The 22679-nt window shown below is 23.0% G+C and overlaps 2 protein-coding genes across 2 annotated transcripts; one reads left to right on the forward strand and one right to left on the reverse strand.

Moving 5' to 3' along the window:
- Nucleotides 1–4318: 4318 nt before the first annotated feature.
- On the forward strand, nt 4319–5317 carry PmUG01_05027500 (RAD protein; the record flags this gene model as incomplete). The annotated part of the gene is made up of 2 exons (XM_029003480.1): nt 4319–4393; nt 4580–5317. 2 exons carry the CDS (start codon nt 4319–4321, stop codon nt 5315–5317), a joined length of 813 nt encoding a protein of 270 aa, XP_028860421.1.
- Nucleotides 5318–19915: 14598 nt separating this feature from the next.
- PmUG01_05027600 (uncharacterized protein) lies at nt 19916–22310 on the reverse strand (the record flags this gene model as incomplete). The annotated part of the gene is made up of 2 exons (XM_029003481.1): nt 19916–21979; nt 22224–22310. 2 exons carry the CDS (start codon nt 22308–22310, stop codon nt 19916–19918), a joined length of 2151 nt encoding a protein of 716 aa, XP_028860422.1.
- Nucleotides 22311–22679: the final 369 nt, after the last annotated feature.

The raw sequence follows: 22679 nt of genomic DNA on the forward strand, positions 1-22679 counted from the left end.
TCATGAAGAATTTGTTTATATATATATATATACAGGTGCTTTGGTATTTTTTATTTACCCCAAACGTTAGAAGTACGTCCGTCAGTATATATAATCGACCGGAGTATATTTTGTAGTATTGAAATACAGTAAAAGTGAGTTTGTTTCTTTATATATATTTCCTAACATAAGAAAAGATTACTGTAGAAAACATTAGTTACCGTTATGATGATCATATTTTTGTGATACCAAAATCCTTTAAAAATTTGCAATTTTTATTATTTTTTATATATAATCTTTTTTAATATATTTTTTTATTTATTACATTTTTTTGTTGTATATTATTTGTGCTAAAATTTGTATTATTTTGAACATGCATTAATTATCCTCATTATTTTCTTATTTATAATATAATGCACATAAGAAATGATAAATATTATTATTATTATTATTATTATTATTTACATCCACTTTACATCCCACTTTTAATGATATAAATTTTTATTTTTGAATGAACTTATAAAATTAATTGCACGGAAGTATTTTATTTTATTTTAATTTTTTTTTTTTTTTTTTGTCCCATTGGAATATGATTATATTTAAGTTTATATTCGATTTCACACAAAAAATGAGAGAGCATTTTCAATAGTACACTTTAATCTGTATGCATATAACTATATACATATGTATATATATATATATATATATATATATATATATATATATATATATATATATATATATGCAGATAGATGGATAGATAGATACATGTATGTGTGTATATATATAAATATTTCCTTATTTCTAGAAAGAGTAATATGCATTGATTAAATCAAAATTATCTGTAGCACCATATATCATGTATCAACTATATTATTCAATTTTAAGAAATAATATAATATGTTCTGTATTCCAGCTGCTGATAAAATTTTTAAGTAACCTGCTATAAAATTGTACTACGAAATAGTTAATTTTTGGTAGAATTACTTCGTATAATCGATTTTTGAAAAATTCAACATATTTTCAAAATGTAGATTAATTATTATAAACAGGAGTAATTGTTTATAAGGCACTTGTTCTATATATATAAATTGAAATATAAATATAAATATAAATATAAATATATATATATATATATATATATATATATATATATATAATATATATCCAATTAAAAGAAAAAAAAAAAAAAATCTGGAATTTTATGAACAAGTCAAGCTACATGAAATATAAATGTATGTACTGTTCATAATTTTTATAACAATGATACCTTAAGTAGTTATTTTATTTATGAACATTCATAAATTTCATTTCAAGTACTTTTAATTTAATATATTCTACGTTTATACACATCTTCAAATTATTGTAATGTCATATGTTTATTTTTTTTTATGGAAATATAAATATAAACAAGTAAAAACAAAGAAAAATAAAATTATGAGTTTATATTTACAACGGCAATATTTTTTTTCTAGACTTCCCATGCTCAGGGACTAATAATGACAACTCTGGAAGTGCTGGAAGTGACTGTCCTGGGTTTGATTACCATGCATTTGAATTCGCATGCCACGAAGATAACTTTTGCACCAGCAGGAAACCAGGTTTGGGCAGTAGTAAACCAATTTTTTTCTCATTATATATATAATGTATAATATTATATGCATATATTATATGCATATATTATATGCATATATTATATGTATATATTATATGTATATATTCTTATATGTGTATATTATATGTATATAATATACGTATATATTCTTATATGTATAAAATAAATTTACTATATAATATAGCGAATAATATTAATATCATTTTTTATTTTATTTTATTTTTTTTTTTTTAAGTATATAATAAAGTTATTCATATTTATTTATTAAAAATGCTTCATTTGTATGTTTTATTTTTTTAATTATTCCAAAAATAGTTAATAAAAAATGAATAGACCTAGAAATATAATATTCATATATGTTCAAAGGAAAAACAAAGGATGTATAAATTTACTTGTTAATATATGAATAATTTTATTATTTATTTTATTTATATCAGGTTAATCAAACCGAAAAAAAAAAAAATAAATAATCGAAAAAAAAAAAATTAATATAACAATTATATAAGGAAAAATTACGCATTACTATTTGGTCGTAGTGCATTATATATATATATATATATATATATATATAATAAATTTTAGATGTACCTTAATAATATATATAATATATGGAAAAGTTTAAGTAAACAATTTTACTTGTATTTTTTCAAAAATACATTTATTATATATATAATAGATGTAAATTTTAAATAATTATACTGGATTTATAAAAACACAATTAATTTAAAAAAATAAATAAAATTAAATAAGAAAACATTATTATCTGTTACATATCCTTTTAATTAATTATAAGAAAAAATAATAAAAAAAAATTAGTTAATTTTCTTATATCCCAAAGAATACTACCAACAGCAATTATACAAGCTGACTAGGAGAAATTAGAAATTCCTTTAGGATTATAAAAGTTGTCGGTGAAAATTTATATTCTTTCGTATGCTTATTATTCACAGAACAAGTGTTGACTAGTACAAATTTATGTTTATTTTTATAGTTCTTATAATTTTTCATGTATACATATACGATCAATAACTTATATTAGTATACGCTCTCTCCGATTTTGACTTTCATACTCTTAGAGTTACGTTAGAAGAAAAAGAAAGTATATATATATATATACATATGTATACAAATATTCTATTGTAATAATTGTAAGAACAAAAAAAATTATAGCTACTACGCATAAAAATAGTAAGTAAAAAGATGTATGAACGTTCATGTATATATAAAAGATTTAATGCAAGAACTTCTATCAAAAAATATTAAATGTACATAAGAATTAATTTCTTAAACAAATTACCTGAATAGCGAATAATATATATCTATATCTATATATATTTTTAAATTTGCAAATACTTATTTAGCGTCCAGATTATTTTCTAAATGAATTTATTACAAAAGATAGAACATTTATACTATTGAATATATATAGTATATACAATTAATATATACATTTAATATATACATATAATATATACATATAATATATACATTTAATATATACATTTAATATATACATTTAATATATATATATAATATATACATATAATATATACAATTAATATATACATTTAATATATACATTTAATATATGCATATAATATATACAATTAATATATACAATTAATCTATACAATTAATATATACGATTAATATATACATTTAATATATACAATTAATATATACATATAATATATATATGTATTATTTATAAATTATTTACTTTTTGAAAAAAAAAGAACTACAGTATTCAAAATATTTAACACTAACATATATATAGTATATTAGAAAAAGAACAATTTGTCAATACAAATGATCTGCATATTAGCATATTAATATATTAACCTTGTCAATATCTATTTCAGCCTTTGAAATTCAAATAGGCAAAATTACCATTTATAAAGGTAACATCCATAGCCTTCATGAAAGAAATAATAAATGAAAAATTATCATGTTACTGTAATTAAACTAAAAATTTTTTACTTATATATGATTACCATTTTATTTCTTGCATGTTTTCCAATTATACTTTTTCATACTAACCAGTTGAACTTTCACATCCTCTCCATTACTTCTTAATTTATATTTTAGCTTACAGATAAAAAAAATATGAAAAAATAACACATATATATGTACATGTATGCATATGTATGTATATGCATATGTATGTATATGCATATGTATGTATATGCACATGAATGTATATGCACATGCATGTATATGCACATGAATGTATATGCACATGAATGTACATGTTATATATACATGTATATGTTTATGTATATGTATAAAACATATGCCGATATTACGACAATTATTCAACCTTTGCTTAAGTGTGCATATGTATACTCAATACTAATATATGTAGAATTTAACGAATATATAACATGATATTCATGTTATAAGAAAATGGACAAGGAAACATTATGATGAAAACACCTGAATAGTTCATGCATTTATATTAAAAATTATCTGACTTGTGAATAATATAAGGCTTTTTTTTTTTTTTTTTTTTTTTTTTTTTTTTTTTTAGTTTTATAGTAAGAACAACGTACTTATATATTTTTTCCCCATAAAAGTGTAACAAATAGTTAATATACCATTTTAACCATTAACTAATTAATAAATTATTCTGCGTTAGAAATTTCCGTAATTAAAAAATTAATATTAAAATTATCAACTGATTATTATAAATCAAACTTATATTCTGCACATTTTGAGGAAAATATGCTTGCAAAGAGTTGTTTAAAAAGGTTTTACTTGTTCGGATTTAGCATCTCCTGTTTGTTTGTTCTTCTAAATGTAGTGTTAAATAATGTATTATTAGTAGGAAAATTTGTATACCCTAAAAAGCGTTTTTAACTATAAATAATGCGTTGTTTGACATGCTAAAATAATAAGATTATTAATCAGTACACACTATATATATACATGAATATATATACACATGCATACATATAATTTTTTGTTTTTATTTTTTTTTGGTAGAATACTATTTGTTTATCTAAAGAAAATGCATTGACAGAGTTACAGTTACATGTTTGGGGATGCCCAAGAAATTTAGCTGATATTACTCAGAATGAAGAAAGTAAAAATGGAGAAAATAAAGTTGACGAAAATAACAATGGAGAAAATAAAGTTGACGAAAATAACAATGGAGAAAATAAAGATGACGAAAATGAAAATGGAGAAAATAAAGATGACGAAAATGAAAGTGAACATAATGAAATTATGAATGAATTAAAAACAAGTTTATCTGAACCAACATATAATCTACCATTCGGATGTACGAACGAAGATATTTCGAAAAATTTATCAATAGAGGAGGTAAAAAATTTAGCTGAAAGATGTTCGTATTTTCCAAAAAAGAGTGAAGGTTATTTCTTTTATCATTATTACTTTCAAAATAAAAGGACATGTTTTTTAAATATGTTATGTAATATAAAGACATTGTTAATCAAATGGTCTCAAGAAAAACATATACCTAATGATTATTTTGAGGTATTATGGGAAGAATGTAAATTATATCTATTGGAATGTTTATCAGAAATGCAAAATATATCTAGGTGGAGTTTTTTTTATCTCATGACGAAATTTATAAGAACTAAATATCATCTTTTAGAATTCTTGGATAATTTTGACAAAATATGGGATACTGTTATTAAGAAATATGAAGAAAAATGGACTAAATTATTAGAAGAGAGAGTAAATAATTATGTAGCATAATAAAACAAAAAAAGGGGAAGGGCATGTTGCCCTAAAATGAGCAAAAAAAAAAAAAAAAAAAAAACAAGTGGCTCAAATAGTGAAAAAGGGAATTGCATTTAAGGCAACATCAGGCAAAAAAAAAAAAAAAAAGAATAGCAGTCAGCGGTGAAGCCTCAAACAAATTTTACCTCCATACACACTTATATGTATGTGTGCATAATCATATATTATATATATAAGTTCATGTGTATTCTGTATTAACCGGAAAATAGTAGTACGTCCGTTAATAAGTAATTGAGAGGAATATATACTCGTAGTACATGAAATAAAGGCAGAATGATTTTTCGCCCTTATGTAATTACTAACATAAAAAATAATGATTGTAAGAGTTTTCTGTTCCTATTATCATCATCGTTATTGTTATACGAAATACTTGAAAATTAAAAAATTCTTTTTTTTTTTTTTTTTTTATATTGTCTTTTTTAATTTATTTTTTCATTTATTAAATTATGTTATTGTATATTATTTGTTCAAAAGTTTGTATTATTTTAAATTTTTGTTTGTTATTTGTCCTCATTATTTTCATATTCGTAATATAATATATCATTATATATATATATATATATATATATGAAATGATAAATATTGTTATTTACAACATATTCGCTCTATATCGCTCCTTTTAATGATATAAATTATTTATTTTTTAATGGACTTGTAAAATTAACTTTAAGGAAGCTTTCTTTTTTTTGCTTTTCTTTCCCATGGCAATAACTATTTTTCGGTTTATATATACTCGAGTTAACGAAGTTAATATGATCTCAAGTTGCATTTTCCTCGTACATATAATATGTACAACATGTACATGTACGTACATATATATATATATATATATATATGCATATATGTAGAATTACAAATATTTAAACAGTGCTATGATTAGATAAAGCAATAACATTTCTAGTGCTATATAATGCACAACATCATTATTGAATTTTGTGAAATGATATATATAATATTTTATATTACATCCCTACAGCTAACGAAAATTTTAATTAACTCCTTAAAGGTGTAAGTAAGAAATAGCTAATTTCAAGTAATGTTTTTAATGTTCTTAATGGACAATCCTTTAATGAAACATTCCTTATATTTTCAAAATGAAGATTACTATATATGTGAGAACATACTTTATAAGATACTTCACTAGATAGAACAACGTATATAAATTTTTATTCAATTAAGAAAAATTAAGAACAAGAATATATATGCAAGAACTTTATATGCACAAGTCAGGCAATTTGGAAGATAAATGCATTAACAGTTCATAATATTTCATAAAAATGCTTCCTTAAAAAGTGATTTTTTGTATGTACATTCATATAACATATTTCATTGAAGTACTTTGATTTTAATTTATATTTTACGTATGTACAACATTTTCGAATTATTAATAAAGTCTAAATAAGTCTTTTTTTTTTTTTTTTTTTTTTTTAAATATATTTATATATTCACAAGTAAAGGAATAAATAGAAAAAATTATAAGTATAATATTACAATGGACTTTCTTTTTTTTCTCTTGCTGTTCCTTGCACGGCACCTAAGGAATGTTAACTATGGACATTAGGACAGCAGCTTCGAAAAAAAATGGTCTCTAAATTTGCAAAACAACGTTTTATCATTTGTATTAGCAGGAAACCAGGTTAAAGGGTAGGAGCATACGCATTTTTTGGTTAATTATGTATATATATAATACATATATTTGCTTATAATATAGCGAATAATACTATTTTTTTTTTTTTTTTTTTTTCTCTCTTTTTTTATATTTATTAAGACATTCAATTCATATTTACTGATTTATTGAATTTCAATTGTATAATGTTTTATTTTTTTTTAATTAATCTAAGAATAGTAAATTAAAAATGAATGGAGATAAAAATATATAATATTTATATATGTTCAAAGGAAAAGCAAAAAATGTTAAATTTTACTCATTAATATATGAGTAATTTAATTAGGTATTTTCATTATATCAGATTAATTATAACAAAAAATAAACATAAAAAAATAAATGCAAATAAATAAATGCAAATAAATAAAAGCAAAAAAATAAATGCAAAAAAATAAATGCAAAAAAATATATGCAAAAAAATAAATGTAAATAAATAATTGTAAAAAAAAAAAAAGAAAAAATGAACAATATTTTTAAGCAAAATTACACATTACCATTTGGCAGTGTAAATAATGGATTATATATAATTTTCATAATATATTAACATAAGCAAAAATTTAAGTAGGATTTGCATGTATTTTTTCAAAAATATGTGCATCACATATAACTATAATTTTTAGATTATTGCATTAATTTAAAAAAATATATATTTTATTTAACAAAAAACAAAATAAGTAGAAAATAATAAAATAACATAAAAAGCATATTATATATATATATATATATCCTATTATTTAATGATAAGAAAAAATGATGAAAACAATATAGTGTAATTTTATGATATCCCTAAGAATACTACATTCTACTGATGGTAATTCTACAAATTGATTAAAAGGAATCAATAATCCCCTTAAAATTAGCAAAGTTGACGGTAAAAATTCATAATTATTGATTGACTTTCACTGCACCTAGTGTCGACTTGTAAAATATTATGTTCATTCGTATTATTCTCATAATTTTTCACGTATGCATATACGGTCCGTAATTTATTTTAATTTACTCTCTCTCTATCTATCTCTCTCTATCTCTCTCTTTCATTTTCCCTTTCATATTCTCTGATAGTTACATTAAAAAAAAAAAAAGAAAGTATATATATATATATATATATATATACACATATACATATATTCTATTGTGATAATTTCAGAAAAAAAAAAACATTATAGCTACTATATATAAAAAAAAATAAATAAAAATAAATATGAATGTTCATGTATAAAAAGGGCGTAATGTAACAACGTTTATTAAAAAATATTGTAAGTACATAGGAGTTAATTTTGTGTACAAATGTCCTGAATAGTTAATGATATATCTATCCATCTATATATATACATGTATACATATATACATATACATATATACATATACATATATACATATATACATATACATATATACATATACATATATACATATACATATATGTATTCTTCAATTTTCAAATATTTTGTATATAGACTAGATTATTGTTTAAATGAAATTATTACAAAAGATAGAGTAATTTTTTATACCTTTGATTACATGTAATATTTATATAATATTATATATAAATCCATTTCCATTTGAAAAAAAAAAAAAGAACTACAGTATTCCAAATATATAATGCTACCATATATCGTAAATTAGTAAAAAAATAATTTGACTATTACTGATGATCTGTATTAACCTTGTAATTAAGTATTTCATTCCTTGAAATTCGAATTGGTAACACTACCATTTAAAAAGGTAACTTCCATATCTATTGAAAAAAAAATAATAAATAATAAAATGATATTTTATTGTAACAAAAATTACAAAATTTTCCTTATATATTATTAGCATGTTTTTTTTTTTTGTTTTTCTTTGTATGCTCGTGATTTCAATTTTTCCAAACCAACCAGTTGAACTTTTATATTCTCACCATATTTCTTAATTTATATTTAAGCATACATCTAAAAAAAAAAAATATACATATACATATATATATATATATACGCAAAACTAGTATATACAGAATTTAATAAATAAAAGATATAGCATGACATTCATATAATAAAAAAATTAGGAAGGAAACATTCTGCCGAAAACGCCTGAACAGTTCATGCATTTTTATTTTAAATTACCTGACTTGTGAATAAAATATAAGGAATTTTTTTTTTTTAGTTATATTTGTATATTGAGTACCGAATTATATTTTTTTTCTATTTAAAATTTTAACAAATAGTTTATCTAACTTTTTAACTTTTAACGAATTAATAAATTGTTCAGAATTAGAATTTTCCGTAATTAATAAATTAATTTTAAAATTATTAACTGATTATTATTTATTAAACTTATATTCTCCCCATTTTGAGAAAAATATGATTACGAACAATGATTTAAAAAAGATTGGTTTATCCGGATTTACCATCGCCCTATTTATTTTTTTGAATACCCTGTTATCAGTAGGAAAATTTTTACACGTAAAAAGTGCTTAACTGTAGATTCTTTGTTTAATACGCTAAAATGATAAACGTAGTAAGTCTGTATATATATGTATACATATATACATATTTTATTATTATTATTTTTTTTTTTTTTTTGTAGAATTCTGTGTCTTTATAACAAGATAACTTAATATGAGAGTTCCACTTAAGTAAGCGTGGATCCTCCAGAATATTAAATTATGTATCACAAGGAATAAAAAATGATGATGCAGAAAAAAAAAATGTTTTGAAGGCACTTTCAAATCATCCACTTGTAACTCAAAATAGACCTAATTTGCCTTTCGGATGTAAGGAATCCGATTTAGCAAACAAATTATCAAAAAAGGAGTTAGATCAAAAACTGAGAAAATGTTTTACAAATTACATAAGTAAGAAAAAGGCTTATATTATTTTTTAACATTACAGTGAGTATCTGAGGTCACTTTATGTTGATATGATGCATAAATTAGCAAAGGAATATGCAAAATGGTCTAAAAATAAACTACCCAAGGATGAACGCGATTTTTACTCGTCGCACTGTAATAAAAAACTTATTTTGAATTTAAAAGGAATGGAATATTCTTCTAGGTGTCGTTTTATTATTTTAATGAAGTTATCTTTAATATCGTATTTAAAATTTCCCTCTTTTATTAAGCTCAATAAGAATATATGGAAATTGGTTATTGAAGGAGATAAACACAAATGTTCTAAACTTTTAAAAAAAAAAAGTAATGGATTATACATCATCATAAGGGGTTGAAATAGTCAAAAAAAAAAAAAAAGAAAAAGAAACTGAAGCGAAAATGATGCGAAAATGATGCGAAAATGATGCGAAAATGATGCGAAAATGAAGCAAAAATGATGCGAAAATGATGCAAAAGAGAGAACAGGACCCCCGCAGTTAAGGGACAGGCAAATAAAAGGTAGCTAGTGAGAAATGCTACATGTTACGACCTTCGCACATATTATATATATATACATACATACATAAATACATACACTTATATGAAGTGTGAATAAGTGCTATTATGTTATGTATATATTAAACAAATATGTGCATATTTTTTACTAACCAGAAAAGAAGTTATAGTAGTACGTTAGTTTGTAAATAATCGAAAGGAACATATATATTCTGTAGTATTGAAATAAAGGAAAAATGGACGTTTCTCAATATATGTATATATATATATATTCACCGACAAAAAAAAAAAGATTATTGTAGGAATCGCCTCTTATTATTTTTAATATCATTAGTGTTATACGAAATGTCTTATACATGTTAATGAACAAGCGTTATCTTAAAAGATATATGAGATATGTTCAATTTTGCATAAATAAATTAAAAATTTGGTAATTATTTATTTATTTATTTTGTTGTCAAACCTTTTTTAATGTACTTTTTATTTGTTAAATATTTTATAATTGTTCATTACTAATTGTGTATAATTTTGTACAATTTAAAATATTTGTTTCTATTTTATCCGCATTATTTTCACATTCGTAAAATAATTTTTATATATTATAAATGTAAAACCAAATGCTATTATATACATCCGTCTTTTCATGTTATTATACAAATTTTTATTTTTTAATAAACTTATAAAATTAATCTAAAGTATTTCTAATTTTTTTTTTTCCAAACATAAATGAGTTGTATATATATATATATATATATATTTATTTATTTATCTATATTTATATATTTTTATTTATTTAAATACAAGAAATCGTATCAGGAGTAAAATAGATACAGTGCATACTGTTAAATGGGCGAAATGCTTTTCATAACTGAAAATTTTCTACTTTGGCAATACAAATTTTAACCCTTATACTTTTTTTAATGTATAGTTCTTATTTTTTTTAAATATAGGAATTATCAATTTTATTAGTGTCTTTAAATAAATTTGCTTCTTTAATTATTATGTTGAGATTTATAATTTTCTTTTTATGCTTATTAAATTGTGTACATTAATGATAAATATTATTTTAGATTATTATAACATTGTATTATAAGAAAATACCTGACCTGTTAATAATAATATGAATTAAATGGGTTATTTATTTAATTTTTTTTTTTTTTTTTTTTTTTTTACTGTGAGTAAATACTCATGTAATATATTACACTCTTTTTCATGTAATGTTATTCACTACTTCTAGATTCTTACTGGAAATTCCCTTTTCTATGTGCATAATATGTTAATTGGCTATTAAACAATTTTTCAGTACTCATTACAAATCAGTATTATAGACATATTACCAATTATTATGCATATATATATATATGCATGTGTGTGTGTGTGTGTGTATACATATGCATGTATTTATTTACGAACTCCAGCAGGTTTATTTTGTATGAATATTTCTCATAATAAATATTGGTAATTTTCTAAAACACAGGAAATGTAAGTCATTCTGAAATTTTGAAGTGAATACATACATGTAGTTTTCCTATACCTCAATAGAAATAATTATTTAATTGTATTATACTTATGACATATATATAATTTCTTTTCCTTTATGATTTGTTCATAACAGTAGTATATTATGTTGTATGAGTATTTCATTGCGAATAATCTTATTATTGGACTATAATACCATAGAATACATACTACAATAAAATGCAAACATTCTTTCAAAATATATTAAAAATGAACATATTACAAAAAATTTAGTACTCCACTAAATACAGTAACTCAAAATTTGCCCGACTTGTACAGGTAAATATTCAAATTTTTCCTAAAATGATGAATTAGCTGTATCAATTTTTACTATATCGAAAATGGTATTTCATAATAGTGTTTACAGTAATAAGCTACATAGTGCAAATATTTTGTTCATTATGAAAATAAGGTAAAAAATTATATAATAAAATTAAAAAGGAAAACAAGTACATGTAGAATATATTTATAATAAAATAAATAAAATTTCTGTAATGTTGTTAAGTGGGATATTATAAATGAGAAAGCAAAATATTAAGTATTATTCAGGAATAATCAATCAAGCATAATATTACACATAAACTCTTTTTTACCTATTTCTATTTTTTCATATTTATTTTTATATAATTTTTACTGATGTAATGTCCCCCTTTGTTTATTCGTTAATTTTTTTCTATGTACTTAAAAAGATAATTTGCTTTATATATGCACGAAAAGCTTTTATAGTGCTGTATGTATATGTATATATATATATATATATATACTATTCCTGTAGAGAAGGCAAGAAAAAAAAATATTATATTTCATTAACTATACAAAAATAAATAAATATAAACATAAAAATATATATATAATTTATTTGGCGATGAGTAAGAATATGCATGAATAAAATTTAAATAAAATATAAAAATTTTCTATGGTTCATCCGAAGTGCTTACACTTATAGTAACAATTCCCTGATGTGCGCACAAATTTTCTGTATTTTTTTTTTTTTTTTTATAAAATTTTAAATTATATTATTAATATAGTTTATTTCATAAATGTTTATTAACAATACGATACAACTTTATATTATTCTTTTTCTGTAATACATATATATATGCATTAAGTATGAAGAGTTAAAGCATTTCATATTACCATTCAAAGTATTTCATTCTAATATAAAAGAATGTGAAAAATTAATTCAATGTGCACTTACCTCAATCTTATTATTATAAGAGCATGTGCATGCTAACATTGTCAGGAGGAGTCGGATACAATAGTATTCAAATATAAGACCCCCCATATCGGAAGTTAACATACTTAGCATCAAACCATTGTAGTACAAATAAATATTATTTTCATTCCATTTATACTTATAATTCTTTACTTATATAAGGATTCTATGTTTTGCATTAATAAGATCGAAATTTTTTTACATTTTTATAAGACCCCTTTTTCACTTTTGTATTCTCCCCATTTTAACTCATATATACTTGCCACTTTATAACTCATATATACTTGCCACTTTATAACTCATATATACTTGCCACTTTATAACTCATATATACTTGCCACTTTATAACTCATATATACTTGCCACTTTATAACTCATATATACTTGCCACTTTATAACTCATATATACTTGCCATTTTATAACTCATATATACTTGCCACTTTTTAACTCATATATACTTACCGTTATTTCCTCCTATATTTTTTCCATGTGCACATAAATGAAAAAGAATGAAAAAAAAAAAAAAAAAAAATCAGTGTTTCAATAATTATCGATCTGTATGTATAGTTAACTTCTATTTACATAAAATTTAATGGACGAATAAAATTAAAATTCATAAATAGATAAAATTAACACATTCAGTATTTTCCTTAATGGTTCCTTAGGGATAACTACTTGTAGCACCACTAATTACATGACTTGTTCATAACATGGAGGAACATTTTATTTTTATTTTTCAAAATTGCAAAAACCGGTTTAAGAATTTGGGTATTTTTTTAATAGTGCTTAATGCAACTAATCATTTTTAATGGTATTTATTTATTTTTTTTTTTTTTAAATATATTTGACAAGTATAAAGAGAAACATAATATTAAGTTATTTCATATATTTGATGAAATTTATTAAGAAAAAAAAAAATTTGGTGGGTTCCTATTACCTCAATCTAACTTTATATAGAGGATCCAAGTGTTAACATTGTTGTATGACTTTCAAGGCCCATTGATTCAAATTTTCGACAAGTAGTTCCAAATTCAACATCTTCAGTAACTTCTCTAGGAAGGAAAAGAAAATTATTTTGTCGCTGTGCTTATATTCATGATTTTTTATTTTCTTATATAGGCAAAACATTTTTCTTTCGTTTGTACAAGGGAAAACAACAAAATATGACACTGTAATACATGTTTGAATATATTTATATAAATAAAATAAGAAAAAATCAAACGAATTAAACGAAATATATGTATGAACATAAAAAATTAAAAAAAATATTAAATTTAAAGAAATTTATGATGTGTACATAAATTTATATTTAATATTACCTGACGCATGCGACACTGGTTATATTATATATTTTTTTTTTTAAATGTATCCAATAAAAATCATACACAGCTGAGATTAAATTATTTTTATTTTAATACATATACATAGTGAACATACAATTATAATAAGTAAATATTATTACATTGACATTGCTAATGTAAAAAAGATATAAAAAAATTTGATCGACTCCATCCCAAGTACTCCCTCGCAGTGATTCATATTAGTATGTTGACTTGTGAACGCCTGATACCCCGGGACTTGAACCAGTTACTATCACTTCCTAATCAACACGCCTAACCACTGGTGTACGAGTCGCTTAAAATTATTCTGTATAATTATAATTATACTCAATTTTTTTTTTTTTTTTTTTTTTTTTTTTTTTTTGATTTGATAAAAGTATACATACATAAAAAAAAAAAAAAAAAAATTAAAAATATACCCTCTACAGTGTGTACATATATAAAATTAAGTTATATTAAAATGTATAATATTAAAAAATGTTTTTTGAAAAATGAGGATTTTCTTAAACACAAAACGTTTTATCTACAAGTTTTATGAAAAATTATGAACAGTAAATATTTTTATATCTCAATTTGCCTGACTTGTGCATAATTATAATATTATGCATTCTTACAATTTTTTATTTTTCATAAAATTTGTAAAGACACATACACTGTTAATTTATTTTTTATCTGGCATTTCATATAAATTAAACGAATTTGATAGTATTTGATACAATTTGTTAGATATGAATAAATGAACAAAACTTTGAGATATTTAAAATGTCAAAAAAAAGAGTGGTGCGCCCCCTACCCCAATCTGCTTTTGCTATAAATCCGGATGTTAGTTTTGTCGTAAGGGTTTGTAGACACACAGATAGTAACCTTAGACACTTAGTTTTAAAGTCAGCATGCTTAGCCAATGCGCTAGGAACAACAAGAAAATAATACTATTATTGTAACTGTACTTATTATTTTTTTTTTTCTTTATATTTCCGTAATATTTCACTGTTACATAAACATTAAAAAAAAAAAAAAAAAAAAATTGATGTTCTGATAGTTGCTGGAATAGATATAAATTCAAAATTAAATTGCTCATTCATGAAAATGAATAATTATAGAACATTTTTTTCTTCGTGAATTTACAATAAAGTTAGAGAAAAGAGATTATCGATATTTTTGTTCTATCTTATTTTTCTTGAACAGGTAATATTATTTTGTTAACTTAACTTTAATTTTCTTCTTAAAACATTGAAAAAAAAAAAAAAAAAAAAAAAAAGGAATATTAATTTCATTGAGAATATTAAAGGAAAATATAAGTTTTTATTATGTATCGACGAAATTTTTTTCTATTATTGTATATCTGTTCGAGTTACCAAATCAATGTTGAACACGAAGTATATGAGCATAAATGTTTTTATATAACAAAATATTTTCTACTAAAGGCGGAAATACCTTACCGAAAGTAGGTTTATAGAAAAATTAAATATTAACCTGTACATGTCAGGTGATAAAGTGATTTAGAGTTTAAAGATATAATTTCGTACAGCTAGTTTATTTAACATATTTACATAATATAGTTTTTGCTGCTTATGCTTAGGAGTACGTTGTGCTGTAGAAAAATGTTAGTGTACATAACAATATATTTTTTTTTTTTCGGGAATTGATTTATAAAATATACATATTGTCACTAAAAAAAAAAAAAGAAACAGTACAAGGTTGAACGAAAGTTTTTAATCATTCACATGTAAAATTTTCTTTAAAAATATAAAGCATAGAACAAAAGAAATGATAAGAATTTCATAGTTTTCAATTTTTACCGTAAAATATTTGGAAGCTTTTTTTGATTTTTTTGTAGCCTCATTCATCTATACCATTACTACAACAGATAATAAGAATATGTATCATTTTTAAGATATATTTTGCTAAATAGAGGAAGAAGATTGTATCGAATATTACAATAAAAACATATTGCTATAACTGCATAGCTCTCACAGTATTGCGAACAAATAAAGAAAAATAAGAAAAATAAATAGCCTTCAGTGCTTCTCGAGCATTTATGAAAATATTACGAGAAATTTTCATTTGAGGAAATATGAACTAGGGTTGTTATACGTGTTTCCCTAATATAGGAATATATTTTATATGCACTGTTGAAATATACAGTAAAGAAACATGTATATTATTTAAATTTTGTACATACTTTTTTGTTCTTTTATAGTATATATATATGTATATATATATGTATATATATATTTATATGAATATATTTATATGAATATATTTATATGAATATATTTATATATATGTATGTATTCAAGAAGACCAATTTTCTTAGTCCGACGAAACAATTTAAGAATGGAACTGCTCTGTAAGCTATTGTTACTGCATAGATGAGCTGCATATATATCAAGGATAAACTAGGATGTTAATATTACGCATAATTATACTTTTCTTTTTTATTAATGCAACAGAAAAAAAAAAAATACAGTATATAATACATAAACTAAATACTCTCTCTAGTTTAAAAAAGTGTATGAATTAGGAAATAACATATAAATGTAGATAATAATATATCATCTCCATTAGCACTATTTATTTCATATATATATAAAAACTAGTGCTATTACATATATATATTCTTATATATGTTTCGCCCCATATATTTATTTTTGTATTAAGAAATATATGTTTAATGATAATATATGTTCATAGTACAAATTTTTAAAAATACTATGCATTAAGATATTCATAAACTTATAATAAAGGAAACGTAATATATGATTCTTGTATAAAAAGAATAAAAAAAATATATATTAGCAAGCAAATAAAAAAAAAAAAAAAAAAGGAAAGTAACAATATTACAGCATTATGAATAAGACAGGCACTTTATAACAAAAATATATGTACTGTTCATAATTTTATATAAAAATAATTCCTTAAAAAGTTTTTATTTATGAACGTGCACATTTTACATTTAATTACTATTCCTTTTATGTATTTTGAGTACATACACATGTTCAAGTAATTATTTGCATTAAAGTGTTTTTTATGCTTGTGAATGAAGAGGTGAAAAGTTTGGCATATATATGAAAAAAAAAAAAAAAAAAATTTTGAGTATAATTACCATATCAAGATAATTTTCTTGCCTTCTTTTCCAAAGTGGTTATGGATATTAATTTTTGAGAGTAACTGTTGAGTATTCGAGTTCCTCGGATCCCAAACTCTTGTTAATAAAGTTAACGTCTGGATACACAGCAAGTTAAATTGGAGTAGGGACACACCATTTTTTTTTAATTTCCAATTATGAATGAATTAAGTATATTTTTCCTTATATGTAATAAATAATAAGAATATTTTATAATTTCATTTTGTTCTAATTGAAAAATGTAATAACCATCACTTACGTTTTTCGATTAAAATGAAATAATTAAAGGATGAAAAAATGCAGCAAAATTATGGGCAGGTCAGGCGATATAAAATATAAAAATTATTAATGTTCATAATTTTTTATAAAACTTTTACATAAAATATTATATGCTTAAGAACATTTATATTATTCATGTAATTATTTGAATATTATACAATTTAATGTTATTTTATATATATATATATATATATATATATATATATATATATATATATATATATACATTAATAATTAATGCATTGGGTATATTTTTATTTTTTTTTTCGTTTTTTTCCGGATGAATATAGAGCATATATATATATATAACGCAAAAAAATAACGCAAAAAAGAAAACAAAAAAAAAAAAGTATAAAAATTTTTTACGCGGCTCTCATTGCAGTGGTTAAGTTTCCTTATAATGACGATTTGACGGAAACTGGTTCAAGTCCCAGGGAAACAAGCTCTCGGTTTTCACTAGTCAACAAACTAATACGACCACTGTGTGCAAATACCAAATACCAAATACAAAATACCAAATAACAGGGATAGGGTCCCTTTAAATTTTTTTTTTATATTTGTTTACATTATTCAATATTAGTTCATTAATATCAATTATACATATTATTATTATATATGTTCACTATGTATATGTATATTTATTTAAAATAAATTATGTTGTATCAGTTTTGATCAATTCTGTATGATTTTTTTTTTTGGGCACCTTTTAATAAAATAAAATGAGACAACCATTTATGCATAAGTCATACAAAAAAATATATAAATTTATGTACATGTTATAAAATTTTTATAAACTGGATATAATAATTTTTTAATTATGAACAGTTCATATTTTTCCTTCATTCAATTTGAAGTTTACAGGTTTAATTATTGCATAAATGTATTTTATATATATATATATATATATATATATGCATATGTATATATAATTATATACCAATTTTTGCAGTGCCATATGGATGTATTTTTTTTTTTCCCGAATTGAGTTTTTACAATATATTATGACTACTATATTATTAAGATTGGAATAAGTTTACTGACACAGTTGAAAGTCTTTTAGCTAATTAAAAAATATACATAAAATATATATATTATGTATACATAAATATAACAAAAAAATAAAAAAATATATATATGAGTAAATAATATAGCACAGCAGTACACAACTACAAAACATTTTATTTTGTATATATACATATACATATATATATATACATATACATATATATATATATATATATATATACATAGAGCACATGCACCAAGACGATTTTTGTTTAACAGATAAAAATAAACGAGATTTAAATACAAACGTATAAAAATATCAAAGTGCAAAAATGTAAAAAGCTCAAAAACTACATATAACGGTAAAAGATTAAAAGGTTAAAAAAAAAGCTAAGAGGTTAAAAAGTTAAAAGGTTAAAAAATTAAAAAATGAAAAATTATTTATATAATAGTAATATTTCCTCAAATATATGAAAATCATGTCCTTCTAAAATTTGTATCCACGCTTTTTTCTCAATAAAAAAAAAAAAAAAATTATTTACAAGTAATATATATATACACACACGTAGTACTCTATATACTACCACATTTTCTTATTCCACAAGCCATAATACACTGCACTTAATATACACCCTATGTCAAATGAACCTTTTTTCCCGTTATCGCCATTCTTACGGGTGGTGTTGTATCGTAGAAATATACGGAAATAACAATTGTATTCTATCCTTCACTCAGTTATTCGTTTATTCGATTATTGATTCATCACCTCTTTTTGTAATTAATGGAAGAAACAGTTATACTTCTTTCTTGAAATAACATTGCTGTTCATCATTTTTCAAATCGTTCTGTGTAACCTCTTATTATCCGCCGCCTTCTCGCTGTTCTTTTTTTGTCATTGTGTTTGAATTTTCTTTTTTTTTTTTTTGTACCCCTTTTATTATATTTTGTGTTCTAACTGTTTGGGGTTATTATTATTATAGGATTATACACTTCAGTAAGTACTAGTTGCTACTGCTACCACAGCTGCAATCACTACTTTATGCCTCTACCACGGGTGAAGTTACGGGATAGCTTATTTTTTTTGAATATATTTCCTTGGGTTTTAAATAAGATAATTTTTTATTTGCTTCTTTCATTCTGTTTAATCTTTCACGATCTAATCTTTTTCTATATAACTTATCTAGTTTTGTACTTTCTTTTTTTAATTTATCTACTGTTTCTAATTTTTCTGCTGGATCTTCTGGATATGGTATGACTATTAATTTATTTTTCTTTCGTTGTGGTATATTATGCTTTCTATATCCTGTTGTATTTTTGTTTATCTCTCTTATTAATTCTTTCTCGCGTTCTTTTCTTTCTTTACTATTTATAGCTGCTATTTTATTAGCTAATTGTTTTCTTTTCATAATTTTTTCTTTAACTTGAATTTCCTCATTTAATTTTTCATGTTCCTTCTTTTCAAGGTCTGCGGTTCTATTTTCTAACCATTCTCGGAACAACCTTTCTTTAAATGCTCTTTCTTGTCCTGACTTTTTTAAATCACCCATTTCCCCCGGAGTATCATCACCCTCTTGTTCTTGTTCCTCTTCCAGTTCTTCTTCTTCTTTTGTTAATTCAACATGTCCATCTTCCATTTCGGTTTCTTTATCCTCTTGTTCCTCCTCTTTCTCTTGTTCCTCCTCTTTCTCTTGCTCCTCCTCTTTCTCTTGCTCCTCCTCTTTCTCTTGCTCCTCTTCCTCTTCCTCCTCCTCCTCCTCCTCCTCTTCCTCTTCTTCTTCCTCACCTAAATTACTATCATATAAATCCTTTAACATTCCTACTCCCCTTCTGTTATGCTCATTTAAGCGTTCTCTCATAATTCTTTCATATTCAATTCTATTCTTTACCCATTTTTCATGGGCTTCATCTTTTTTTTCTTCCCATTTCTTCTGTTGCATATCTCTTTTTAATAGTTGTTTTTCTAATCTTTGATTTCCTATTTTTTGTCTATTTAATATGCTTTCTTTTTGAATACCTCTTAAAACATCATACTTTGTTACAGGAGGTAAGGCAGCATAATATTCATGTGTTTTCATATTTTCTTCATATAAATCTCTATCAACTCTTTTTTTTGAATATCTACAAACATTCACTTTGTATGTAAGAATTTTAATCCATTTTATTTTATTTAATTCAAATGCTGCTATCCACGCATCTGCTTTACTATTCAAATATTTAACAAACGTATCTTCATCATATGGAAAACCACTATTAATAACATAATTCGTAAAATCAGCTTCTGTCATTTTTTGTAAACTATCTACATCTTTAGATAAATTTTTAACACAATCATTCCATGCATCTGTTTTTTTCTTTGAAATCATTTTTAAATTTGTTGCTAAGGTATTAAAATTTTTCCATATTTCATTCAAAATAATATAAAAATAATATCTTTGACATGATCGTACCTCATATAGAATATTATGGATTTTATTATAATCTTCAATAATGTCATTAAATGGTTTCAATGTTTCTTCTCTTCCATTATAACTTAATAAATTATCGAAATATTTTTTCATTTCTAAATTGAATGGTGGTTTATTCTCTCGTCTTACATTCTCACCAAATAATATATTACCAAATAATTCTTCTCTTTTTTCATTAAACTTATCAATTTCTTCACGTTTTCTCTCATATTGTTCTTTTCTTTCTTTCCTTTGTCTTTCTTTTTCATATAAAGGAATACTTATATCTTTTAATAACGATGTACCATATGGTACTTTTTCAACTCCTTCTTCTTCTTCTTCTTCTACTTCTTCCTCTACTTCATCTTCTAAATCTTCTGTATCATCAGTGGGTTCTTCCTTCTCTTCTACATTAACTTCCTCCTCAACTTTTTTAGGTGGCACAGCTGTACTACTGGCATTTCTATCATCACTATCTTGTACTTCCGTATTCTCAAAAGGTAAAGGATAACCTTCTTCTGGTGCACGAAAATTTCTTGAATATATACTTCTTTTAGAAAACCCAAATGACTTTGCTATTGCTTTCTTTTTCCTTTGTGATTGTGCGGGTCTACGTGCTTCTACGTATATATTCCCGTTGGACGAGAGAACATCGTTCTATAGAGTGGGAGAAAACGAGGTTGTTTTATTATAAGTGTATAAACACAATCTACAAGGGTGTTTATAACTCAAATCATGCACACAGTACATGCATAAATAATATTCATATATATATTATATGTATGTATAACATATATATGAGGCATCGCTCACATACGGCACGATCTACTACTGCATAACGCGCCTCCAATAAGGCACTATTATCATTTCACTGCGTATGTTTTTTTCCTTATGTGCTTACTAATAACACAAGACTAATTACAAGAATCAGCCAATTCATAGGCCTCGTCGATGAGTTATTATTTTTCAAATTCCATCTTCTTGACATCTTTTCTTTTTTTTTTTTTTTTTCTTAGAATTCAAAAGCGTACTTATAAAAATTAATGGAAAAAGATGATCAGCAAAAATTCATATTTTTATTATTTGCAAATTTTTTATCCTAAATTGGTAAACTTAAGGGGGATAGGACTAGAACACAAAAATATTGTAATATATAGGAGGCACATAACATATATAAAAATATGCATTCAATTATTATATTATATTACAAAAAATGCGCAGCAATTAAAATCCCTTGAAACATGAAAAAAAAAAAATTAAATAAAATAAAAAACTACTATTAAATATGGAGCTATCAGGCTTTTATTAATATCAAGTGTACTTTATAATCTTTGCTTGTATTCTAATTAAAACCTAT

The sequence above is a fragment of the Plasmodium malariae genome (genome assembly GCF_900090045.1).
Source record: "Plasmodium malariae genome assembly, chromosome: 5".
NCBI classification, from domain to species: Eukaryota; Apicomplexa; class Aconoidasida; order Haemosporida; family Plasmodiidae; genus Plasmodium; species Plasmodium malariae.